This window comes from Hemiscyllium ocellatum, chromosome 4 (assembly GCF_020745735.1).
Source record: "Hemiscyllium ocellatum isolate sHemOce1 chromosome 4, sHemOce1.pat.X.cur, whole genome shotgun sequence".
NCBI lineage: Eukaryota > Metazoa > Chordata > Chondrichthyes > Orectolobiformes > Hemiscylliidae > Hemiscyllium > Hemiscyllium ocellatum.
The window spans coordinates 41,331,703-41,359,040 of NC_083404.1; the positions used below are offsets into that span (position 1 = coordinate 41,331,703).

At 39.3% G+C, this 27,338-nt stretch overlaps 2 protein-coding genes across 3 annotated transcripts in view; one reads left to right on the forward strand and one right to left on the reverse strand.

Moving 5' to 3' along the window:
- Window positions 1–7,540, forward strand: part of ano10a (anoctamin 10a) — a 68,716-nt gene extending 61,176 nt beyond the window's left edge. The window contains exon 13 of the mRNA XM_060822983.1: window positions 2,113–7,540. Within this exon, the coding sequence (XP_060678966.1) occupies window positions 2,113–2,196 (84 nt within the window). The 3' untranslated portion in view covers window positions 2,197–7,540. The remainder of the gene's footprint in view (window positions 1–2,112) is intronic.
- A 1,210-nt stretch (window positions 7,541–8,750) lies between these two features.
- Window positions 8,751–27,338, reverse strand: part of snrka (SNF related kinase a) — a 43,656-nt gene continuing 25,068 nt past the window's right edge. For both annotated transcript variants that reach the window (XM_060822988.1, XM_060822987.1), the window contains 4 exons: window positions 22,034–22,175; window positions 19,043–19,255; window positions 17,108–17,242; window positions 8,751–11,704 (listed from right to left, as the gene is read on the reverse strand). In XM_060822988.1, the coding sequence (XP_060678971.1) occupies window positions 10,522–11,704; window positions 17,108–17,242; window positions 19,043–19,255; window positions 22,034–22,146 (1,644 nt within the window). In that variant the 5' untranslated portion in view covers window positions 22,147–22,175 and the 3' untranslated portion in view covers window positions 8,751–10,521. The remainder of the gene's footprint in view (window positions 11,705–17,107; window positions 17,243–19,042; window positions 19,256–22,033; window positions 22,176–27,338) is intronic.

Genomic DNA, 27,338 nt, shown 5'->3' on the forward strand with positions numbered 1-27,338 from the left:
AAGTCTCCATATTGCTTCGGATATTTCTGTAACAACCTTTTATGAAATGAATGTGAACTTCCCATCCAATTTGATCATGTACAAACAAACCAATTTAACATGGGTACCATTTGCAGAAAGCTGTTCCATAACATTTTAACAAAGCAAAGCAGATGAATCTATTTTAGATGTATTTGAGAAATGGTCACAGTATCAAATGTAATTCTACCATTCCTATGGGGATCAGTTTAAGTGACTGAGTCTTGTATATCTGCTATTTCTGTTGGTGATGAGAAATTGAATATTCATTTCGCAAGGGGATTGGCAGTGACTGATGTTTCACTAGCAAGACATTATCAAACTGTGAAGATACAATTTATTTGCATCATCTCAGCTATGCTTTTGATCATGGTTTTTTAATAAGCTACGGAGGCGAACATAACACATACATCAGTCACACAGGATGGAGCTTAAAATAAGCACACAGTCTGTTTCTTCACCTGGAGAGGTTGCGTGTAAACTCTGGGCTGAATTTTCACTGTTACCTCTGGCTGTTAGCAGATTGACTTTGTCTTACACTCAGTTCAACGTTAGTTTTTGGATAGGGTGTAAAATTGGACATTTATACTGTTGGATTTAGAATAGATGGTGACAGTGAATATTTGCCTCTGAATATTAAGTTGTTAAATCACTCATTATTCATTCATTTTTAAACTTCTGAGATCTGAAATTTGAGAATCTGCTGATCTTAATTGTTGTTTTACACCATACCATTTAAGTATTTATCTGCTTTCCTCTTTGAAAGCTGCATGTTTAAAAAAAAATGTTTATTCATGGGATATAGGCAGCACTATCAAGGCCAGCTTGTTTGCTTTGTCCTTAACTGGCTTGGCTATTCCAAAGGGCAGTTAAACCTCAACCACATTTTAGTGGGTCTGGAGTTATCATTCAGGCCAGACTGGATAAGAATGGCAGATTTTGTTCCCTAAAGGATGTTAATGAGCCAAATAGGTTTTTACAACAATCTGGTAATAACATGGACACAATTACTGAGACTAGGGTTTTATTATTTTGATTATAGACTTTTTAATGTATTGAAATTGTCAGTAGCTGTGAGAATACCTCCCAAAGTGTTCAGACTGGTACTCCAGCCTTTAGTAATTAGTTATCCCTGTTCCACAATATTAACATAGAGTCCCTACATGCAGAAACAGGCCCTTCGGCCCAAATAGTCCACACTGACCCTCTGAAGAGTATCCCACCCAAGCCCAGTCTCCTACCCTATTACTCTACATTTACCCCTAACTAATACATCCCTGAACACTGGGTAATTTAGCATGGCCAATCTACCTAACATGTGGAAGGAAACTGCAGCACCTGGAGGAAACCCACACAGACACTGGGAGAATGTGCCAGCTCCTCACAGACAGTCGCCCGAGGCTGGAATTGAACCTGGGTCCCTGATGCTGTGAGGCAACAGTGCTAACTACTGAGCCACCATTTTGCAAGAATCCTGCCAACCTGCCTCTATTCATTATACATCACAATCTGCTCAACTCTTGATTTGATGTCCATGGCCACATCCTGCTGCTGTTCACTGGATTCTCAGTCCAGAGTATTTAAACATGAGCTTAACTGGAAGAGTCCTGACATAGACTGCTTTGAAATAACATCCACCTCAATATTACAGTCAGTGAAACTGGAACCTTGTGTTCGATATCAGGAATCTCTGCATAGGTACTGCAGAGCTAATTTCAAGTTAACCTTTTGTCCAAACATTGTCCCTACAACCTTAGCGCAACATCCTTTAGTGGGTCAGTGTAATGTTTCTATTCCTGACAGCAATCATTCATTCAGCTTGTGTGAGCAAGGCTCCCACAAGGAAGTGCAGTTTTGTTCTGTGAGCTTTATTCATAGGGAACTGTAGTGAGAACTCCCAGACTTAATAAATAATGGAGAGAAAATATTTTCATCCCTTAAATCTGAAAGGTATTTGGATTAAAAAAGAGGTGAAACAAATGTGTAGCAATCCATTGCACTTGACTGTTGGTATTGACTACAATGTAGTAGTTATTAAGGTGGCAAAAACATTTTTTCTGGACATGCTTTGTAAATATATGTTTGTTCCCACAGCAAATGAAGGAAGCTGATGAGTTCCTCAAAAAGGAACAGCAAAAGGATGAAATGAGAAAAGAAAACCAAGTCAAGAAGATTTAGTGTAAAGTGAATACGACTGACCTTAATCAACTTAAGCTATACACCAAAATGTAATATCGATAAGTAATGGGTGTGAAAAATATGTATTGCGTGAAAACTCTACAAAGCATGGTGCTAAATTATAATCAATTCTTCTGTAAATTTATTCATTAACTCTCGCATGAAGTGTTACCATTTAGTTTGTGCATCTAAAATATATAAACCTATTTTCACTGTGGAATAAAGCATTAATCAGGATGTGTATGTGTATGGATAACCAAAAGGAGATTTATCCCAGATGACCAACGTTTCAAGCAGACAGCTAGCAATTTTCCCAGTAACAGGCTACGTGCAGTGTGAATGCTCGGAACATGAGTCGGTCAAAATTTCAACTGCTCTTTATCTTGAATTTGTAAAAGATGGAATGATTTGAGATTTTATTTTTAAAAAAACTATAAATCATAAATACGAATACACTACTTGAACTTTAGCATTTTGCTAAATTAAAGTGTATTGGAGCAAGTGACTTTTAAACCAAACTGCTGATATTAATGTCATTGTAAATTAATAATAATCTTAATTTGCACCCATTTTTATTGACCAGCTTCATCCTATCCTGATTGTAGCCTTTGGGTTCATGGGTTTTATATAATTTTTTTCCCCTACTTATGAAAGAGTCCAAAACTAGGGATCAGAAATATGGTAGTTTACTAATAAATACACAGTGGAGTTCAGGATAAACTTCTTTACCCAGAGAGTGACCAAGATTTGCAACTCACTACCACAGACAGGTTGGCACACACATCATATGTAATTTTAAGTCGAGATGGATCAGCATATGAGGTGCAAAAAGGAAAAGCTGTGAAGGAGTAAAGTGGGAACTTGCAGCACTCCATTCTCTCAGGTTCAATTTTGATATTGTTATTAAACTTGATGAGACATGCTGTATCTGTCTGCTGTGCTGACCTTTACCTAGCAGAGACTAAATGACAATTCTGACATTTTCCTCCAATTTCCTACTGGATCACGTGCCCACCACTAACTATTCCCCCACTGTTTCCAGAGCTGTCACCAATTTCTTCCCTCTGCAGTCTCCAAACTCTTAGTCCCCTGCTCTGCCTTTGATCCAAAATGCACAATCAGGACTACCACAGAACACCCATTGCTTCAGTCTGTTCAGCCAGGGCAGCACAGTGGCTTAGTGCCAGTTCGATTCCACGCTCGGATGACTGTGTGAAGTTTGCACATTCTCTCTGTATGGATTTCTTCCAGGTGCTCCAGTTTCCTCCCGGTCTTCAGATGTGTAGGTTAGGTGGATTGACTGTGCTTGAGAGTGTGGTGCTAGAAAAACACAGGAGGTCAGACAGCATCCGAGGAACAGGACAATCGACATTTCGGGCATAAGACCTTCTTCAGGAATTATAGAGACCATACTATGCCTGAAACGTCAATTCTCCTGCTCTGCGAATGCCACCTGACTTGCTGTGCTTTTCCAGCACTACACTCTTGACTCTGATCTCCAACAAGCATAGATTGACTGTGCTAGCCTGCCCATAGTATCTGGGATGTGCAGGCTAGATGGATTTGTTGTGGGAAATGCAGGGGCACAGTGATTGGAGTGGGTGGTGGGTCTAGTTGGGATGCTTTTTGGAGAATCCATATGGACTAGATGGCCCCAATGGCCTGCTTTCACACTGTAGGGATTGTATATCTTCTAACTCAATTTCTTCTCCCTTTGTTCAATCTTTTACACTCTTCATCCATAGTTCTTTTGATGACTCTGGCAATTTAACAGATTCCTTGCCCTAAGGTGTAACCATGGGCAACTGTTTTCCAGTAAGGACTCTTTTGATCTCCTCCTAGTTTCTCTCTCCATCAGATATGTTTAGGGAATTCAAGCTTCCATACCATTACTTCTGTCTTCCCTTTCCCTTGACCAATGATGATCCTCCTCCTCCCATTCACCAGGGGTAATGGACTTCCTGGTCCATTCTATATTTTTCACATTTCATGCTATCCTCTTCCCCTGCCTCATGGAACCAGGATAGGGAATCACTTGTCTTTATCTTGCATTTCTCTAACCTGCCATCATTTAAAAAAAGCATTGCAATTCCATCTGCTATCACTCAAAACAAAATCTCACTCGTCCTCTGCTTTCACCATTCCAAACAGCCTGCAGCCTCATCAACACACTGGTCCGGTCCTAAGGCACCTCAAACAACCTTCATTTTCCTACGACACTTTTCTGTACAACATCCACTTCTCATCATCCAAAGATCCAAACATTTCCAAGTGGGGGAAAAAAATTCATAAACACCAATGTTGGTTCATATGTGATTAGGAGTAATTTATTAGCCTGGATAGATGACTGATTGATGAACAGAAGATAAAAAGTCAGGACAAACGGGTTTGTTTTCTGGATGGCAAGATGTTACTAGTTGAATGTTGGCTTTTATAGCTAAGGGAGTAGAATATAAAGGTAAGGAAGTGTTGTTGCAGTTTTGGTCCCCTTATTTGAGGAAAGATGTTGTGGTATTGGAGGCATTTCAGAGGAGATTCACTAGTTTGATTGATCCCAGAGAGGATGGGTTTGTCATATAAAGAGAGATTGAAAAGTTCAGGTCTATAATTCTCTGGAATTTTAGAAGAATGAGGGGAGATAAATTGAGGTATTCAAGATGATAAAAGGTGTGAATAAAATAGAGGTAGAGAGGATGCTTCATCTTGTGGAGCATTCTAGGTGGAGAGCTTATAGTCTTAGGATAATGGGTAGCAAATTTAAAACAGAGTTGAGGAGAAACTAATTCTCCCAAAGGTTGGGAGTCTGGAATTTGCTACCCCAAAATGCAGTGGATGCTGGGACAGTGACTAAATTTGAGGAAGTGTTAGATCTTTAGTTGGTTGAAGGGATATGGAGAGAAGGCAGAATGGGGAAAAGGCTGATTGAATGAGAGAGGAGATTCGATAGGCTGAATGACCTGGTTCTGCTTCTATATCTTATGACCTTATCAGGCAAGTGCTTTCAAGAACAACTTATTCCGACTACATGTATGACCCTGAGCTTTTCATTGGCTATCATTTTAATTTTCCATCTTGCTCCCCTCTTGACTGCATCCCGCTGATACAGTTCCATTGAAACTGAACACAAGTTCAAGGAACAGTGACTCCTACTTTGAAAAGGAAATTTACAACCTTCCAGACTCAACATGGCGTTTAAAAATCCTGGATCATAACTTACATCACCAACTTGTTTTTTCTTCCTCATTTCCTATCTTGAGTTTGTATTGTTTGCACTTCTAGATCTTTTATTTTAAAAATTGCCATATCACTTCCTTTTTTGACTTAACACCACAACTTATGTCTTATTACCAACCTCTGTCCAAGCACCACCTTTTCACATGCTGAAATCCTGCTAAGTTTTTAAATCAGTTCTGATTTAACATTTAGACTGACGACATTTATTTTCCGACTCCCTCCACAGATGCTACCAGACCTTAGTATTTCCAGCATTAGAAATTAATACAAAAGCAAGAATTTGCTTTTAAAGTGAGAAGAGGCCTAAACACATTCTCCAATTGAGCAAAATGCCTGTTTCTAAGTAATTCAGGACAATACAGTCTTCTGAAATAAATTGAGCGCTCTGGCTGCTTTCATTGCCCCCAGGTTTAGGTTAATAAGTTTATTCTTACAAACACCCACTGAGTGTGTGTTGACTTTGTTCCCAAATGGCTTTTGAAAGGAATATTTGAGCATTAAAATTGAGAGTGCGTTAGGTTAACAACTGTGGACAGTGTTCTGACCTGATACATCTCTTTGGCTGCATATCAAGATGCAAAGTGAAGCTACAATATGGAAACAATAACTAAAATTCCCTGCTAGAGTATACAGGGTAGGAGTAAGTCCCTTGATTTAAATACTGGTAACTAGTACCTATACCATATGTTCATCTCAAGTGCTTGATAGTTGGCAAATCAAGGTACCCTGATCTAAAGCATGGATAATAGTGCTGCACACCCACTCAATGCTATTTACTGGCACCCCCATCAGCTCCTGAAATGTCATTTTACCAATAGTACCAAGGTTCCAAGGCATAGCCCAGTTCCAAATTGCCACCCTTCCAGCCACATACAAGCTTTTGCTGGACTTGTGGTAGCTGTGGACTTTTGAGCGAATATATCTAAATGTGCCCCTTATCAGATGAGGTGAATGATTATTATATAAAAGTAAAGTGCACATTTTACTTCAACAAAGCAAGAACATGAGGAGAATCAATAAATAGCATTGTAGTATACCATCTGACCTGAAACTGTATTGCCATTCTGTCAGTATCACACAGGCCCTCCCTTACAACACTATGGTGTTTGCTCATGACATGGACTGCAGGGTGGATCACCATTTCCTTCTAAAGGGGAATTAGAAATGGATAATAAATGCTGGTCTTAATAGTGACACACTTCTCAAGAGATTAGAGAACCATCCTGTTTTTCCTTATGATGAAGCTAAACCACACTCACACTAATGTTTATATTCAGAACCCCAAGCTGTGGAAATGCACGAATAATGTGCCATCCATTCAGTAACCTGAATTATTTTAGATGTATAGTCAATATGGCATCTACCATCTCCCAATCCAGTTGTATAATTACATTGGTGTTTGACATACTGCAAATCTTTCAAAAATGTAGAGTCTGGAATCAGCCCTTAAAGAACCATCCAACTTGCATTTTTATATCACCTTTGAAATGGTAGTGTTCCAAAGTATTTTCAACAGAATGATAAGTTTTGTTTAATCTCTTTAATATATTCCTTGGAACAATATTAAGTAGAAGTTATGGAAAGAGTTCCAGAGCCCAGTGGGGCAATGCTGTGGCTTTGAGACGTGTATTTTGTCTTGATTTCTTTTGAGAGATTGAACGAAAAGCACCAAGCAGTCTGTGGTAGCACAAACAGCTTGTGAGGCCTCGAGATTTTTTTTTAAAAAACTTGGAACAATAGAAGCAGCCTGGATGGGTGTGGCCAGCACCCAGACCAGGATTTTTAGGTTTAAGTTTTTAGATTTGACATAAGCTGCAGTTTTGAAGCAGCAGCTACTCCCCCCTCTCCCTCCACCCCCCTCCCCTCCCCTTCTCTGTTACACCTGCTAGGGTTTTTCTTCCTAATGTGGGCACTGCATACAAGAAAATCAGATTTCTGAATTTGCCTTTTGATAAAGGACATATTTATGGGATGTTACTAATATTGGAACAGTTAGTTTGTAATAGTTACTGTATCTATTACTGTTACATTTTCCAATAATGTTATGTTATTCCAATTTCTTCTTTTATTGCATTTTAACTTTAGAGTTCAAATAAATTGTTTTGCTTAACACAGTAGTTTGACCAGTCAAATTGCATCTGATACACAGCATTTCCCTTTAAAAAATAAGGGGAAGTTAGCGTCTAGGCCACCTTAAAATATTTTGAAGGAGTCTGACCTGGTCTGGTCCACAACTTCAGGAACCAGAGAGCTGGAAGCACAAATGGTGAACAGATAGAAATCAGATGCTCAAGAGGCCAGAATTTAGAACAGCACAGCCATCATTTGGCTGGGTAAGCTAAAGCATGGAAGGATTTGAAAACCATGTCTCAATTTACAAGTTTTCAAACTTACCAATCAGGAAACCAATATGAATGAGCAAGCATTTACATGGTTAGTAAATGAGCTGGAAAATAGAGAACAGAATTTCAGATAAGCTGAAATTTGCAAAAAGGTTTCAAGGCAATTTAGACAACTTCAATGGGTGGAAAATATTGAATGTCAAACTGTAGACTCTGGACATCATTTCCTTATTTCTAATGTCCTTGTGCACTGGTCACTGAAAGCTAGCATTCAAGTGCAAAAACAGGAAGTCAAATGGTATATTTGGTTATACAGCAAACTTGGTTTAACTGGCACCTAATGAACCAGCACTCAAACTGGTAAAAATTATACATCTGAAGTACCAGACGTTTACTGTACTATCATGATCTTGTGCTGTCTGATTAGTCATTTGAGGGCACGAATGAGAAGATTCTCTGCCAGTACATTTTATTTAAGTGATTTATGCTGTAAATATAGTAGAACAGTGATGTGCAGAGCATTACATTTCTATTATTGTGGTTTAATATGATGTAGACCTCTCAATCGATAGGAATATTTGATCAACTGGTATACGTATGGTCTAATGCTTGCCAGTTAGTAGAACAAATTTTGACATCTATGAATTATGATAAATGGAGCTGTTTGAACATTTTCTGGATTGAGAAATGATCTTCAATATAATTTAAGTCAGCAGCTTAATGTATGGTGTTGTCTACGGAAAGTCAGACATTGGACTTGAGGAAAAAGAAAATCTTAAGTTAAGAAATGGGGTTTATGGCTCTTAATTGCTGGAAGGGCCTGGCTTTCTGTGCTAATGATTGTCCAGCAATCCTTGAATCAACACATTTATACGAATGGTAAGATTGCTGGAAGTAGCAGGACCTGATTACCAGTGTGTTCCTTTCGTCACAGTTGTAACAATGCTCAGTTTGAAAGAATCACTGATTGATAATAAGTCAGCCACACTTTTTTATTCAGATGTGAATATATAAATTTGAGAACAGGTTGGAGCTTGGGATGCCATGTTTTTAGACTGTTACATTATTTGGTCCAATAACATTCATAAGTAGTGGTTACTCTTTCTGTTCTTTGCACCAAACGATGCATCACAAAATATAACACATGCACAATCAATTGGGACAACTCTAACCAGAATACATACATGTTTAACATTGGGTGTTTCCACCACATTAATCTAATACAACTGACAGCTGTACATAGTCACTGCTATTACCCTCAGTACCATGTAAACACAAATATTTACAGTTCTTGTACAAATACACAGGGTTGGAGAGTTCTAAAAGGTGCCATCACAAGGCTATACATCATAAAGTACAAACTATTTACAATAATACATTAACTTAGCTGCAACTACACAACTGCTGTGAATTCCTTCACTATTTAAATGTTGCCACAATTAAAATCAGATTATTAAAAACTGGAATGCCATACATATGTGTAGGTGACTAACCCACCCCAAATCCAAGGCAGTGTTTGGTTTGGAATATACTTCCGTAACGAGACGACTGACTGGAAGTTTGTTTTCCCCTGCAAAGCCCACAGATCTACATTTTAGGGAAGGATTGATAAATTAGAAAGGGTTTAGGTTTTTTTTAACTCCACACTAAATTGAAAAGAAAACATTGTGTGAATTTTTTGCAAAATGTTCTAGTTACAAACAGTTTCCTATTTGGATTCAATCATTACTGACTCTCCTATGGATCATCATAAATTTTCAACTGGGGCCTTGAAATGTTGATCTGTAGACACCTAGAGATCATTCCCTTCAACAGAAAGTACGTGGACAGAATTTCAGACCTTACACTGCAACACATAAGCAGCAAGTAATTCACATTTCTTTTAAAAAAAATTACACTGACACTTGTCTTTCCAACAGATTACATCTTGTTGGCTGGCAAAAAACAATACAACTTAGTTCCATATTTCCAGTCACATCACAGATTACCCCATCAAGCTGACAGAACAAGCAAATGCAAACATACACAGACTAAGAGACAGGCTAACCTGAATATAGTGCTCTCTCCATTAGAGGGGCAGCATTGTGCCTTAAGCAGTGGCAGAGTTACTTACCACCATTTACTCTGTCCATTTATAGCACCTTAAAATTCATGCTTGCTTGCCTGATCCTGAGTTTGAGTCAACACAGACCAACTTGTACTGATGTGAGCTCACTGCATACAAGTTATGACTCTTCGTGTGGCTGTTCTGTAGAGAGCTGATCAGCAGCCTTGGAATATTAAAATACTTATACAGGAGCTGCAACATTTCAGTTATTGCTTTGATTCTTTTCTGTCAGATGCGATGGAGCATGCCACTTAACCTGCAATCTTTGAGCAGATGGTTTAAATAACAAGATTTGTTGGATTCTCCCTTAAGTGCTGTATTTAGAGCTACAAAGTGCTCCATTTACTTTAATTGCATTTAGTTTCATTAAACACACAAATGGGGTGATTGTAAACGCCTAAGTTTATACAGATATTAAAATTCTGCCCAGCTCATGTTTTTCTTGTTGGGAAATTAAAGTAGTAGCAAGCAGCATGCACAAAGACCATGCATTGTCAAGATATTGAACAAAATTTCAAAACAGCAATAAATAACTCTCAAACCCCATTTAAAAGCTCAAGACTGAAAAAGAATATTTCACTGTGCTAAGTCAGTCACAAACCATAACCAGCAAGGACAACAATTAAAACAGACTCAAACTATTTAAATAACTTGACAGCAGCTGGTCTGACTGGAGGAACATAACAATCCATCCTTAGGGTTTCGCTGAATATTCACAGAAATAGTTTTCTCACAGAGAGGTAGCTGTAGAACATTGTTTTTCAAGTTCATGTTGTTCTCTTTTGACATTTCCAGCTCATTCAGCAGGTCAGCCATTTGATTAGAATAGAACTTCCTGTTGCAGGAGGGGGAAGCTCGCTCCATAATATTGCTGGAACTGATGCACATTTTCCAGGTTGACTTCTCATGAATGCATATCGTTGAAGTTGGTTCAATGATGTACCTGCTACCATTTCCACAATGCCATTGTGACCCCAGGCAGAGACTCATCAACTTCAGACTCTCCATCAAATCCTCTGCAGCTTTGGACTGGGATGTATATCCTTGGCTTGTACAGCTGCGAGTTGTTCCTGTGTTGTTGGTGCTCCCACTTGAGTCATTGGAAGGACTGCCCCCACCTTTGTTACCATCACTTGGGCTGCTCTTGTCAAGACCGGCATTACCATCACCTGGTTTGCCCTGTCCACTTCCATCCCCTCCACTTCCTGGAGGTCCTTCGCCGCTATCACGGCGATGCCAGGAGTAAGTGAATCCTCCATCTTTGTCTAGAAGTCTGCGGCTCTCTGAATCATCATCACTAGTTTCTGAGCTGCTGCAACTTGAACCTCGCCCTTGATTTTTCCGTTTGTGATACCGTTTGTGTACTGTGCTCGGAGAAGCTATATTCATCTTTAGCCGACTGAGTTTGGGAGGTAGGTTTTCATCCATGTCGAAATCATCATCAGATTCTCCCTCCTCGAAGATCTGATTAAGCACAGGAGCACTCTTCCTGGTTGTAAGCCGGTTTGTTATAGAAGGCTTACGTCGCAAAACCACTTGAGTAGGAAGAGGAGCTGCTTTTTTGTCATCATCATCGTCCTCCTCATCCTCCTCTACTCTGAACAGACATGTCCTATTGCTTGTGCCAGTCTTTCCTGCTGACCCAACAATTGATGACTCCTCTTTCTTTACTGGCTCATTAGGTTTCATTCGGTGCCCATTAATAATAGATTCTGCAGTGCGAGCTGGTGAACAGACAACAGGAATAGACACAGGATGGATGATGGGTGTTGCTGTGATGTCTTCAATATCCTTGGGCACATCAATTTTTGTAGGCCAGGACTGCCTAGATTAAAACAAAAAAAGCATCATGTCATTCATTTTTTATTTCAGCTATTTAACAATAAACAAAACAATCATGCTTAATATTAAATGTTTAGGAGACCAGAGATCACAATCTATGACCATTTAAGTAATATTCTGTATTTCTGTTTTTCTCACCCCTTGAAGTTGTCTAAATTTCCTTGAAGCCTTTTTGTTTGCAAATTTCAGTTTGACATTCAGTTCCCCATTTTTCAACTTGTTTACTAACCATATAAATGCTTGCTCATTCATATTGGTTTCCGGTTTGATAATGTTTCAATGTACAAGTTTTCAAACTTGTTTTCAAATCCCTCCATTCTCTAGCCACAAGGTGTCTGTGCTATTCTAAAGCTTCTGATTTTTATTGATTCACTAAGTTCTAGAACTCTCTCCCAAACTCCCTCTGCTTAGCTTGCTCTTTAATATATTCTTTGGAATGGTGTCAAAATTTTGGTTAATAATGCTTCTTGAAAATGTTTTAGAATGCTTTACCATTCTGTCTCCTTAGTGTTCATGTAAACTTACTGTGATGGTAATGGAGTTTCTATGAAATAATCCTCTGTATATAGTGAGCAATACAAGTAAGTTCTTTATGCTAAAGGATAAGCACTTAAATAATTCTTGAAATGCAAAACAGTATCAATTAAAGTAAATTAACTATTGTAACAAAGCTGATAAAGTGCCTTGAAAGTGCTAATCAACCCAGAGATTTATCAGAGTTTCAAGCTCAGACAATGCTAGAAAGGAGGTAGATCAAAATCGTCTTAGTTCCTTAGCCGGTGTAAAACGTTTGCCACTTTGCATAGTAAACATTATCTTTGGGAGGTCATAGCATTTGATGCAGAGTGAAAGTGGCCACCATGCTCAATGATGAGAAATTTATTTAAAGTAAAGCCTGATCTCAATCTGCGTTGGTAATGAGACCAGATAAAGTCATTCAAACAAATATTGTAAAAGAATTGCTAACAAAACTACAGTCATCTGGTTGTTGCTTCAAAAAGGTGGTCAGTATACAGGTCATTTCATAAACTGACAAAGCAGATCTTTGAATTAGTGCTTTCACAATTGACAAGTAATAAACCCACCAAAGAAAACGTGAGCATGTATCTGGATAGATAAGATCACCTTTGAGCACAGGCATAGTTTGGACAAGGACAACTCGTTTGTGGGCGGCACGGTGGCACAGTGGTTAGCACTGCTGCCTCACAGCGCCTGAGATCCGGGTTCAATTCCCGACTCAGGCGACTGACTGTGTGGAGTCTGCACGTTCTCCCCGTGCCTGCGTGGGTTTCCTCCGGGTGGGTTCCCACAGTCCAAAAATGTGCGGGTCAGATGAATTGGCCATGCTAAATTGCCCTTAGTGTTAGGTAAGGGGTAAATGTAAATGTAGGGGTATGGATGGGTTGCGCTTCGGCGGGTCGGTGTGGACTTGTTGGGCCGAAGGGCCTGTTTCCACACTGTAAGTAATCTAATCTAAGTTTGTTATTGGAGAAACTGAGGCCATGATCATAACAGACCTTACAGAATTATTACCAAGTTCAGCAAAAACAAAAAAAAACGCACCACATTCACTCAAACAGCTGTAAGGAACATAATTGTGTGATAACTAATCTTGAAGAGCTAGACAGTCAGAGGTTCAGTGAAATCACAATATGAAATATTGGTGAATACAGTCTGCAGGACCCTAAATGCACTGGCTTGAGGGAAATAGTAAGTAATTTGGCAGTTCTTTGTACAGAAACCTGCGACTGTTTGTTTCGAAGATAGATAAATGCTAATTATTTTTATTTTTCCATAATTATAGAATTTATTTTTCTAAGCAAGATCTCAGTAAATATACCATAGAAAAACAATATATGGGAGAGCAGCAAAATTCCCACCCCAAGAGTCACTAAAGCACATGGGAAAATTCAATCACCTGAGCAACCACATGGAAAAAAAGCATCAGCCTGCAAGTGTCAGCCTCTGAAGCATTGCTCCTTGAAATCAGAGGCTGATTCTATCCATGCCTTTTGCGAGAGAGAGAAAAAGAGGGAGCGATGGAACAGACGTGGGGCAGGCGTGTCTGTGTAGAATACCAAGATGGAGGGAGGGAATGATAAGACCCCAAGAAAAAAAAAGGGGAGGCAACGAACCCTCAAAGAGAAAGCCTGGCGGTGAACCCTGAAAGAGAGAATGTGGGAGGAAGGGAACTGACCCTAAAAAGAGAGCAGGGTGGGGACAGACCAATAGGGGGACAAATCCGAAAATAGAATTTTGGATCCAGAAAGGGAAGTGGATCCCCAACACAACAGGTCAAGAGGGAGGGAGAGTGGAAAGGAGAGTGGGATCCCAGGCAGGGAGGGGAGGGAGAGCCCCAAAAGGGAGGGTGGGTTCCCAACAGAGAAGGAGGGAGGGTGGTATCCCTGACGGAGAGAAAAAAAAGTGAAAGAAAACTACATGAAGGGGAAAAGAACAATGATGCATGGGGTATGGGAATGAACGAGACTGCAAAATGTGATTCATGAGACTAGCTGAGGTGGAAGCTGCAAAGGGGAATGGCAACAGACAGAAGGGAAAGAGGCTGTAAGTCAGAATGGGGATGGATGAGGAGGGGATTGCAAGAAGAGAAAATAGTGATGGCAGAAGAGGAATCTGTAAGTAGGTGATTGGTACTGAGGAGGCAGCAAGTAGTTGCTACGCCAGCGAGATTGAGTTTGTAAACTGAATGGACAAGGAGACTGCAAGACCCAGGTGTGACAATGAAGCTGAAAAACAGAGGGAGAAGCTGAACAGTTTCAAAACTATCAACAAAGAAATACTCAGCCAACATGGCACCAGGAAAACTTGAAATGTGTTATTGAATGTGGAAACTCTAATTTCAGGCTGCAAAAATAGCAGGACACAAATGGCAGGGAGAGCAGGAGACAATAATCTAGATACTACTACAATTTTTATGTTTTTGTGATCATTCACAGCCTTGGTAATAAAGCTCAAATCCTATCAAGGCTTTATAACTGATACACACACACTGCTGTCCATCAAATTGAATTGTGAATACTCACACATGCTCCAAGATCTCATTGGAACAATCACAATAACCAGCCTCAGTTTCAGAGGCCTGCTAATGTAATTCTGGAGATGTCATGTATCCAGTGCAGCACAAAGGTTTACATAGCTTTTATTGTGGCTGAGTACACCATTATCCACAGAAACACATACCTGAAGCCAACCTGAATGGCTGTTGTCCAAACTCTGATTTGAGTCAGACAAATATGAACTAGTTCTTCCAGCCTTAAATCAGTACAACAATAAACTAAAGCCCCACATATCTTTCCACGTCTGCAAAATAAAATTGTTCTGTTTTTTTAGCATTACTTGAGATAGGTACTGCCCAGAATTCTGGAAGGACTTGTTACTATACATTAATTCCTGAGAATAAAGACAGGGCTGGAGTTTAAGCTCATATGAAAGATCATTGTATTCACTTAGTACAGCATTATAATCTTACTTTATATTGCAAACATAAATCTTGTGTGGGAACAGTGACCATTTGAGACCAGATAGGCATCCTTGATCCAAAAAGAAATGACCAATTTGCTCTCAATCCACAAATAACATGCCAAAAATCTTAATATTTATCCCTCAAGCAATTTATCTAATTGCAACGAGCTTTAAATTCAATTAAAGCAAGGGATTTAGAATTGTAGGAGAAAATGAGGACCACAGATGGAGATCAGAACCAAAAGGTGTGGCACTGGAAAAACGCAGCAAGTCAGGCCACATCCGAGGAGCAGGAGAATCGACGTTTTGAGCATTAGCCCTTCATTAGGAAGGATTTAGAATTATACTCTAGTTATTTCTGCAAATCTTTTATCGTAGATATCTGTATTTGCAGGAAAATGAATTAGCAGAGCAGTTCACTCAAAACTCAAAGCAGAGAGATAAACACTCAAGAAGAAAATAATTCCTCAGGTGAAAAACAATTACTCAAAACTTCCCTCCCCAGTGAATCTAGTGACCCCAACAGAAAATTGTCTTTAGTTCTTACAAATAAACTGTTTACACTAAATTAAACTTGGAAACAGCTGTTCTGAACACTTCAGTGCAACCTTTAGGTCCCCCAAAATCAAATGTATCAGGACTAAAGGGCACCTATTGTCCATCTTACCAAGCCCAGGATTTTCAATAACTCCTTAAGGACAGTCTACCAAGCAAATATATACCTTGAGAACTGTCAGTGTGGGCAATTTGATCAGGACTGGCAACACCCTCAAAAGGTGAAGGTGAAGACTGCTGATGCCAGAGATTAGAGTTAACATTAGTGGTGCTGAAAAAACACAGGTGGTCAGGCAGCGCCACACTCTCAACACCTTCAAAAGGGCACTCGTAGTGCACATACCACAGAGCAGTGAGTGTATTTAGCCAAAAGTTTAACATTGCAAAGCCCAAAAGAATAATCTGTAGAATACTTTGCTCATCACATGCATATTTGTATGAAATACCTCCGTGAAACACACCAGATTAAAACTGTAAAGGTGAAGTCACCATTTGCCATTGGGCTGCTCTCTCATTGGGAGAGTGTGAGAGAGAGAGAGTGTGAGAGAGAGAGAGAGAGAGAGTGTGAGAGAGAGAGAGAGAGTGTGAGAGAGAGAGAGAGTGTGAGAGAGAGAGAGAGTGTGAGAGAGAGAGAGAGAGTGTGAGAGAGAGAGAGAGAGTGTGAGAGAGAGAGAGAGAGTGTGAGAGAGAGAGAGAGAGAGTGTGAGAGAGAGAGAGAGAGAGTGTGAGAGAGAGAGAGAGAGTGTGAGAGAGAGAGAGAGAGTGTGAGAGAGAGAGAGAGAGTGTGAGAGAGAGAGAGAATGTGAGAGAGAGAGAGAGTGTGAGAGAGAGTGTGAGTGAGTGAGAGTGTGAGTGAGTGAGAGACACTGGTGGCGGTTTAACTTGAGGAATACCATGCCTCAGACAAGGGGAGAGGATGAAGAGGAAGGCCCTTCATGGTAACGTCAGCCAATGCTGCAATTGAATCCACAAATCATTCTACATCAAAACCTGACAACTGAACAAACCAACCCTGCAGAATGTAGATAAGTGTCACAATACTGTAGCTATTCTTATCCAAGTATGGATGAGACATGGACAAGAGCGTCACAGGATTTGGGAGAGCAAGTACGAGAACGTGTGCGCAAGTGAGGCTGCAATAATGAGAGTTTATGGTGGCTAGCTTCGTGCTAACAAACTAAGTGTAACGTTATTTCCAGGTTGCAGGAAGCAATGTCAGATCCAGCATCATGAGCAGTGCATCTACATCGTGGAACCAAAAACTAAGGATATTACTATTGAAAGATGTGCTCTGTATTTCTAGAAAATCCGTGTTAACCATCAATTTGCAGCCTCTGTTTGTCCTTACCTGAACTGAGCTTTGATATGGCTTGGACTAGGAGATCGGTTCCTGACTTCTTTTTCTTGTTTTTCCTTTAAGATCCTCTCAGCCAGCAAAAAGTAAGTGGCAGTGATGTGATTGTACTTGTTACTTTCCAAGGCCCTTAAAACAAAAGTCAGCAGCAAAATCTCCCATTAGCAGTCATTTAGAAATCTATGATTTATATCGGTCCATTTGTTAGAAACATTCTTTGGGACAGGTTTAAAATAAGCTACATTAATGATATGCTGACAACCACCTATTAGCTTTTATCATATTTGCAATTAAAATAGGAGCAGTAACCAGATAATAAAAAGGTACCATTATGCTCAAATTAAATCGCGTAAATCTTGAATTGACAATCACATCCATATCCAATAAACTGAGAGTGGAACTGTAGTCGCTTTTGCACTGACCTAATGCTACTGTGAAGTAAACTTTCTGCCACAACCAAGATTTTTAAATGGCTTTTCACTGGAACGAGACAGTATGTTTACTGTACGATTTCGTAAAATTCATCAAGAATACGTGTTCCTTACACTAATACATCTCCCACCAAATTTCACACAGTCAGACAATAAGGACTGTTAAGCTACATCCTGTAAAGTAAGTTATTTCACCATATTGGAGGTGCCCTCAAGGCCGCATATCCCAAATGTTTTTAATTAAAAATATTAAAATTAAGGGTAAGTCATAATTTAAATCAACTTGGTTGAAAAAGCTGGAAGAGTTCTGTTCCAGCCGGCAGTTAAATGCTCAGCTTTAAGGCACGCAGTCTTATCTCTTTTCTGATAATTGCGCTGTAACAAAATGTGACACGTTTAATATAACGAAGAAAATGTGAACTCTGGTAATGATTTTGTGCAGCACTTATATCTAGCCACATTCATTTATTTTCTAGATATTATGTTTTGTTACAAATGTCAAGTAACTTTAAAATACTGTTTTTAGGCTGCATCCTTAACTTTCACAAGCACATTCCAAAGATTCTTGATTAAATAGTTCATTGCTGGATTCTACATTATTGTGACTTCAGCCTACAAGGGACAACTGCACCATAGCAGACTAATGCTACAGAGCATAATGCAATACAACACCTACTGTAGTCAACCTGCTAGAAACCTGACATTTGTTCCCTATTTATTTTTTTGCGAACACTGCATCTAACATAAAACGTGCACTTAATGTTTGGTAATTTGGAGAACAAAGATATTTCAACAAACATCTTCCATATTAGGCAAGCCACATTTTTCGAACAATGCAGAGAACAAATCAGCAAAGCAAATCTTCCATGCTGATGGAAAATAATATCACAACTGTAGGTGTAAAAGATTACCATTTTGGAAAGTTAGTGAAGATTATATTTTTATGACTCAGTACTAAAGAGCATTATCTGTTTATTCCTTTGCAGTTCTGAATGCATGTACTAAAATCTAATAGCCATAATCCACAGAGGCACAATTTCAAATTTTCCCTCTCAATTTGCATTTCAAAGAATATTCTATTTTACTACATTGTATATACTTGCTGCAACTGCCATCAAGTCATTCAATTTGTGACTTATTAAACAGATGGTTTACAGAAAAAAAAACTCAACAGTGTTAAAGATTAGGTTAGGTGAATTGGTCACGCTTAATTGCCCATAGTGTTCAGGTATATGTAGGCTAGGTCCGTTAGTCGGGGTAAATGTTGAGTAATAGGGTTAAGGGAATGGGTCTGGGTGGATTACTCTTCAGAGAGAGTCATTGTGGACTTGTTGGGTCAAAGGACCTGTTTCCAAACGGTAAGGATTCTATGAAACACATCGACGCCAGAAATTAAAGAGCACATATATTTTAAACAACATGTCTATATCATCTTCCCGAAAACAATGCCGATATTGATACGGTCTTGTGCTTTGCCCCCCAGGCTCTCTCAACTTACTCAACAATGGTTTCTCGGTCTGCTATTTCACCAAGCACCATGCGTTGAATAATGCCATTGTGCTCCTCCTCAGAAAGATTCTTGTAAGAGACAAGAGGGATGTTGCACTTTGTTGCAGGCGAGGGATCAATGCCTCGAAGCCAGGGGTGGTCCTCTATCTCTTCCAACGAAGCTCTTCGCTTAGGATCCCTCTGCAGCATTCGATTAATGAGACTGTTGAAAAGTCATATAAAAGTAAATATTCGTGAATATTGCCTTCTTGGTCTTGTATAAGGGAACGTAATACCCAAACATTAAGCAGAACTGTAGCTGAGCTTGAAAATGGGTGTAAATCTGAGGATTGCTCAATAAAACCCTCTCTATGGATTTAAGGTCTAGAAGATAGACCAAACCTAGTCAGTATGTTCTAACTTAAAAGGAAGTGGAACAAGGAAGTAACAATGACTAAAAGGTCAGTGTGATAAGTCTAGGCCTTTTAAAATGGTAAACTTAATGTTTGCTGTTATTCCTGAATATAATGAACAGGTAATATTAATCTTTTTGACCAAATAAAACAGATATTTGTCTCCTCCACAAAAAAAATAGGATGCCAACTAGGACTAAACATCAGATAAAAACATGATACTATTTTATTTTTGGAGTTAGAAGTATTTCATGTATATTTTAAAATATTTTAATGGAAGACACACCTCAAGCTCTACTAAAGCCCAACAATGTTGTGTTGCAACTTATATTTTTTTTTAAAATGTGGAGTACAGGTGAAAAACTGGCGCAATAAACGCATCAGTGCGGTCATAAATTTTACTCATTTTCAAAATCTCTTGGAAAAGTAAAAATAATCCCCATTTACTCCTTTGCTGAAAATGTGTTGCTGGAAAAGCGCAGCAGGTCAGGCAGCATCCAAGGAACAGGAGATTCAACATTTTGGGTGTAAGCCCTTCTTCAGGAATGGCTGAAGAAGCCATTCCTGAAGAAGGGCTTACACCTGAAATGTCGAATCTCCTGTTCCTTGGATGCTGCCTGACCTGCTGCGCTTTTCCAGCAACACATTTTCAGCTCTGATCTCCAGCATCTGCAGACCTCACTTTCTCCTCCATTTACTCCTTTACCAAGTTAAAGCCTCAAAATTTATTTAGTGTTACATGTGATCCTTTTCTTTAAATTAAAGCTTTATTGTTTCATTTAATGTTTTTACTTTCCATTTGCTCCTCTCCTAATGTGGATGGCAGACGGTTCAAATTGAAATTCAAACATTGTGCTCACTACTGATAAATGAGCACTTTACTTGAGCCGAATCATTTTAAGTTTCTCTCTGTAGTGCCTGCAATCAAGCAAAAAGGGAAGCAGCAAAAGCAGTGAACCATGCATACAAGTTGTTTTTTAAATTCACTCGTGGGACGTAGACACGGCTGGCTGGCTGGCCAACATTTATTGCCTGACCCTAGTTGCCCTTGAGAAGATGGTGGTGAGTTCCCTTCTTGAACTGCTGGCAGTCCAAGTGTAGATTTACCCACAATGCCCCTAACGGAGGCAATTCTAGGATTTTGACCCAATAACACTGAACAATATATTTCCAGGTCAGAATAATGAGCAACTCTGCAGGGAACCCTCAGGTGAGGGTGTGGCCATTGTCCTTTAGGTGGAAGTGGTCGTAGGATTGGAAGGTGCTATTTAAGGATCTTTAGTGAATTTCTATCATGCACTTTGTAGATAGCACATACTGCTGCTACTGAGCATTGGTGGTGATGCAGGGAGTGGGTATTTGTGGATGTTATGCCAATCAAGCGGGCTGCTTTGCCCTGATGTCAAGCTTCTTGAGTATTATTGAAGCTGCATTCCTCCAGGCAAGCGAGGAGTATTCTATCACACTCCTGATCTATGACTTGTAGATGGTGGACAGACTCTGGGAACTGAATGTAGGTTTGCACGCTGAGTTGGAAGGTTTGCTTTCAACGTTTCATCACCATACTAGGTAACATCTTCAGACTCACTGAAGATATTACCTAGTATAGTGACGAAACATCTGAAAATGAATCTTCCAGCTTAGCCAGCAAACCTACATCACGAAACTCAACAGGAGCTACAAATCTTCTCAAAACTCGTTAAGACTTTGGGGAACTCACAACACAAGTTACTCGTCACAGTATTCCCAGCATCTGATCTGTTCTTGTAGCCACTGTGTTCATGTGGTGAATCAATTAGGTTTCTGGTCAATGGTAACCCCAAGAATAATGAGGGTATTCAGTGATGGCAACACCACTGAATGCCAAAGGGCAGTGGTGAGATTGTCACTATTACAAATGGTCATTGGCACCACAGAAATGCCAGGCAAATGTTACTTTCCACTTGTCAGCCCAAGCCTGATATTGTCCAGAACTTGTTACATTTGAAGATGGACTGCTTTAGTATCTGAGAAGTTGTGATTGCGCAATATTCAGCACCAATCATCAGCAAACATTCCCACTTCTGACCTTATTATGTAGAGAAAGTCACTGATATAGCAGCTGAAGATGGTCGGGCTTAGGATATTACCCTGAGAAACTCCTACAGAGATATCCTGGAACCAAGATGACTGACCAACAACCACAACCAAATGTATGACTAATAACTTACATTTTCATTTCGAAGATAATCAAAATTAATCTTCAATTCAAACTCAGAATGTCTGCCCACTTTAGATATTAGAAGCTTACAGATGTGATATAAAAATGGACAGATTTGTCTAGACTTGCCTATAAATCCAAGATTCTATGCAGCAGTAGGATATCAAGAGATATTATGAAGTGTGTCCAGTTGGCAGAATAGTCTTATTTTGTAGAAATGCCAAACTTGGGAACTCATACATTATACCTCTGTGTAAAGTGCAGCTGTTATAAATGCACAATGCTGTTATTAAATACTTTTTACATCACTTAGAAATATTAAAAACTGTGCAGAAACAACAAATATGAAAACAAAGCCCTGATAAAAAAAAATGCTAGTTCTACTTACTCCTTGCATTCTTTGGATATATGGGATGGTACTGTATATTTGCAGTCCATAATCATGGTAAGTGTCTCACTGTCATTTGCCTCTTGAAATGGAGGTTGGCCACATACCAACATGAAAAGTATAACTCCCAGGCTCCAGATATCTGAAAAAGAGAGAGATGGGGTTGGATGCAGAAACTATTAAAACAGAATAATCAAATTGTTATGATTTGGAGGTGCCAGTGTTGGACTGGAGTGTACAAAGTTAAAAATCACAACACCAGGTTATAGTCCAACAGGTTTATTTGGAAGCACCAGCTTTCTGAGCATTGCACCTTCATCAGGTGATTGTGGAGTATAAGATTGCAAGAATCAGAATTTACAGCAAACGTTCACAGTGTAATGCAACTGAAATTATACAGTAGCGCCTCGACATATGAATGGCCCCGTTCACGAACAATTTGGTTTATGAACAGCATTGTACATAAAATTTTACTTCAACATACGTACAAAATTCAACGTACGATCGAAGGTACAAGCGGTTCGTCTTTGGAGCGTGCGCAGTTCGGCTTTGGCATGTGCGCTGTGAACGCTATCCGAACGATGGGAAAAATTGATTCAGTTTGCGAACGTCTTGGTTCGCGAACCGGGTCACGGAACAGATTAAGTTCGTAAGTCGAGGCACTACTGTACATTGAAAAAGACCTTGTTTGTTAAGTCTCTCAGCTTTTAGGCCCTTCACACCTTCAATGCATTATCTGAGACAACATGGCACCTGCGAATGTAACTTCTTAAAAAAAAGTTTGAGGTCTACATATGAAAGAACTGAAACCAACATGGTCATTCTAAAAGATAAAATACTTAAACAATCCAGGTCTTTTTCAATATATAAATTTCAGTTGCATCACACTCTAAACTTTTGCTATAAATTGTGTGTCTTACGGTCTTATACCCCATAACCATTTGAAGGTGCAGCACTCCGAAAGCTAGTGCTTCGGAATAAACCTGTTGGACTATAATCTAGTGCATGATTTTTAACTTCATAAAATTGTTACAACTATCTGCAAGGCCAAGTGAAGTTAATCTATCCTTTTCCATAAGCTGGAAACTCTTTTCAGAGGTTCATGTAATTTCTTTTCTAAAGCCACAATTAAATCGGTCTCCACTATACACACTCTAAGAAGGCTATTCTGCATGTTGGTGTGACTTCTATTGTCAATCACTGTCCTCTGATCCTGAACATATCTGACAAGAGTAACAGCATGGCTATGTAGCCTGCTCACTTTTTTTGAAAGCCTCAACCAAATCTCTATGCAATCTTGTCTTTTACAAAAAAAAAACGGTAATCATAACCTTTGCACTTTAAGAAGAAAAACCAGACCAACATGCCAGTATTTCTAACTACCTTCGCAACCTAAACCTGTCACCCTCAAATATTCACATTTAAAATTGTGTCCTTTATTGTATATTCTCTCCTTGCTCTTTCTGTCTGCGCGAATTCCATTTATCACATGACCACCTATTCCACCAGCATGTCTAAGAACGTAATTCCCACAGTTGCCAATATGTCCAGGTTTTGTGTTATCTGGAAACTTTGAAATTGCGCTCTGTACAACCAAGTCCACTTAGTAGTCTTAACAGTGACTCCTGGAGAATTCCAAAGTATCCATTCTCCAGTTCAAAAAACAAATGTTGACTATTATCCATTGTTGTGTCTCAGCCAAACTGTATGTTGGCTGCACAAGTCCCTTAGGCTTAACTCTCCACCCTGGAGGCTTCCTGCCTCTATTCCTGATGAAGGGCTTTTGCCCAAACTGTCGATTTTCCTGCTCCTCGGATGCTGCCTGACCTGCTGTGCTTTTCCAGCACCACACTGATCTAAAAACTGCACAGGTCTCTGGTGATCCTTGGCATTAATCTTGCGACGCTTTATTAAATGCCTGTTGGGAGCCCATTTATACCAAATAAAACTGTAATACCCTATTAAACATTTATTTTTGCACAAAAACCTGTGTAAAAAAGCATCTGCATGTAAAACTACATCTAAATTGATACAAAACATCTATCAGGGTAAAGTTCTGATAGATGTTTTGTTTCTTTTGTTAATGTTAAGAATATTACAATTTAATTTAGGTAATATTTGCTTTGAAACACTTCAACATTATACCATTTCAATTTGAAACGATGTAAAGTTTGTGACAGTAATCACTATTCCCAATTGAAACAGCAATCTTAAATCACGTTTATGACAGATGTAGTCTTAATATTAAGAACAGACAAATCTCTTCAGAAAAACACCCCTCCTGTTTTCAAAGTTCAAATTTGCTAACTCCCTCAAAATGATTAGCTTTACAATTCTATGATGCAATTAGTGATACTCAAATGATTATTCATTACCCCCTTGTAACATCCAGTTGAAAGAAAGTGATATTGCAGAGACACAGATTACATCAGCTTGTGAAGAAATATGCAGATCAATATTCTCTCACTTTCCAAGAACAAGTGACTATCAAAAGCTACCAATTGGAGTATAATGTTTATCCTGTTTATCCAGTCTTATTTAAAAAGTGGTTGGATAAGACCAGTCAGCAGTCACTGAGGAGCTTCAACAAATGCTTTTGCAGCTCATCACTCAAATGTTGAATTGCATATACTGCACCAACTAATGCAAAACAAGCAAAAGCCACACAAGAAATCTAAATGGTCAGGGTTATGGCACTTATCAATTTATGAATGGCACTTTCAAAAAACAGGAGAACTCAATTGCTCATTCACTTGTAGTAAATCTGTATTCAATTGGTAAATTCACGGACATTTGATTTTTCAGGAAATCATTCAAATTTACCCATAGGACCTCCAATTATAACATGATACCGTGAAGTGAGAGATATGAATGATGTCTTTGAGAAACAAAATAAACCATAAAAGATTAATGGACAAACAGAAACAGAGATTTAATCAGAATAGATTTCAAGCTACCCACAAAAAAATCCACATACAACATGTATTTGAATGTGCCTCAGTAATGGTTTATTTGATCATACAACTACAATCTCTTACCACTTCTTTCGCATAACATTTAAGACATATTAAAAGTACTGGGATCTGATGTATAACTTAACCTGCTTATTCCTGTAAACCAAGTGGAGCAAAAATTTCCTAAATCAAGCAGTCAGCAGAAATAGGCAGCAATGTCATCCTGCCTGGTAAAGACTTTGCTTTTGAAACAAACCATCAATGCAACAAATTTTTAGTAAAGAAAAGGCATTACTGGTTACTAATTACACATTTCAGAAGGTGCTGGCTTGGCTCAGTTGGTGGCATTACAACATCCCAGTCAAAAGGTTGTGGGCTAAACCCTTGTTAATGACCTGAATGTGCCATTTCAACTGACACAGCAATGCAGTACCATAGGAATGTTGTACTGTTAAATATGATGTCTCTAATGAGATACAAAGTGGCTGCATCTGGCAACTCAGGTGGACATGAAAATGCCAGAGTTTCCTGGGCAACATACCCCTACAAATATTCTGACACAATCAAGTGAACAATAATTAGTGTGCTACAAAATATTCAATAACTATATCGACCCCCCCCCAATAGTCAGACAGAAATTAAGAAACAAACTTGTAAGGAGATCTTAGCTATCTGTAAGAATAATAGGATAGTTATGGTAGGGGATTTTAACTTTCCAAACATCATATGGGACTGCCATAGTGTTAAAGGTTTAGATGGAGAGGAATTTGTTAAGTGTGCACAAGACAATTTTCTGATTAAGTATGTGGATGTACCTACTAGAGAAGGTGCAAAACTTGACCTACTCTTGGGAAATAAGGTAGGGCAGGTGACTGAGGTGTCAGTGGGGGAGCACTTTGGGGCCAGCGACCATAATTGTATTTGTTTTAAAATATTGATGGAAAAGGATAGACCAGATCTAAAAGTTGAAGTTCTAAATTGGAGAAAGGCCAATTTTGACAGTATAAGGCAAGAACTTTCAAAAGCTGATTGGAGGCAGATGTTAACAGGTAAAGGGGCAGCTGGAAAATGGGAATCCTTCAGAAACGAGATAACAAGAATCCAGAAAACGTATATTCCTGTCAGGGTGAAAGGGAAGGCTGGTAGGTATAGGGAATGCTGGATAACTAAAGAAATTGAGGGTTTGGTTAAGAAAAAGAAAGAAGCATATGTCGGGTATAGACAGGATAGATTGAGTGAATTCTTAGAAGAGTAGCAAGAAAGTAGGAGTATACTTAAGAGGGAAATCAGGAGGGTAAAACGGGGACATGAGATAGCTTTGGCATATAGAATTAAGGAGAATCTAAAGGGTTTTTACAAATACATTAAGGACAAAAGGGTAACTAGGGAGAGAACAGGGCCCCTCAAAAGATCAGCAAGGCAGCCTTTGTGTGGAGCCACAGAAAATGGGGGAGATACTAAATGAATATTTTGCATCACTATTTACTGTGAAAAAGGATATGGAAGATATAGACTGTAGGGAAATAGATGGTGACATCTTGCAAAATGTCCAGATTACAGAGGAGGAAGTACTGGATGTCTTGAAATGGTTAAAAGTGGATAAATCCCCAGGACATGATCAGGTGTACCCGAGATCTCTGTGGGAAGCTAGAGAAGTGATTGCTGGGCCTCTTGTTGAGATATTTGTATCATTGATAGTCACGGGTGAGGTGCCGGAAGACTGGAGGTTGGCAAACGTGGTGCCACCGTTTAAGAAGGGCGGTAAAGACAAGCCAGGGAACTATAGACCGGTGAGCCTGACCTCGGTGGTGGGCAAGTTGTTGGCGGGAATCCTGTGGGACAGGATGTACATGTATTTAGAAAGGCAAGGACTGATTCGGGATAGTCAACATGGCTTTATACGTGGGAAATCATGTCTCACAAACTTCATTGAGTTTTGTGAAGTCACAAAGATGATTGATGAGGGCAAAGCAGTAGATGTGATCTATATGGACTTCAGTAAGGCCTGCGACAAGGTTCCCCATGGGAGACTGATTAACAAGCTTAGATCTCATGGAATATAGGGAGAACTAGCCATTTGGATACAGAACTGGCTCAAAGGTAGAAGACAGAGGGTGGTGGTGGAGGGGTGTTTTTCAGACTGGAGGCCTGTGACCAGTGGAGTGTCACAAGGATCGGTGCTGGGCCCTCTACTTTTTGTCATTTACATAAATGATTCGGATGCGAGCATAATAGGTACAGTTAGTAAGTTTGCAGATGACACCAAAATTGGAGGTGTAGTGGACAGCAAAGATTACAACAGGATCTGGACCAGATGGGCCAATGGGCTGAGAAGTGGCAGATGGAGTTTA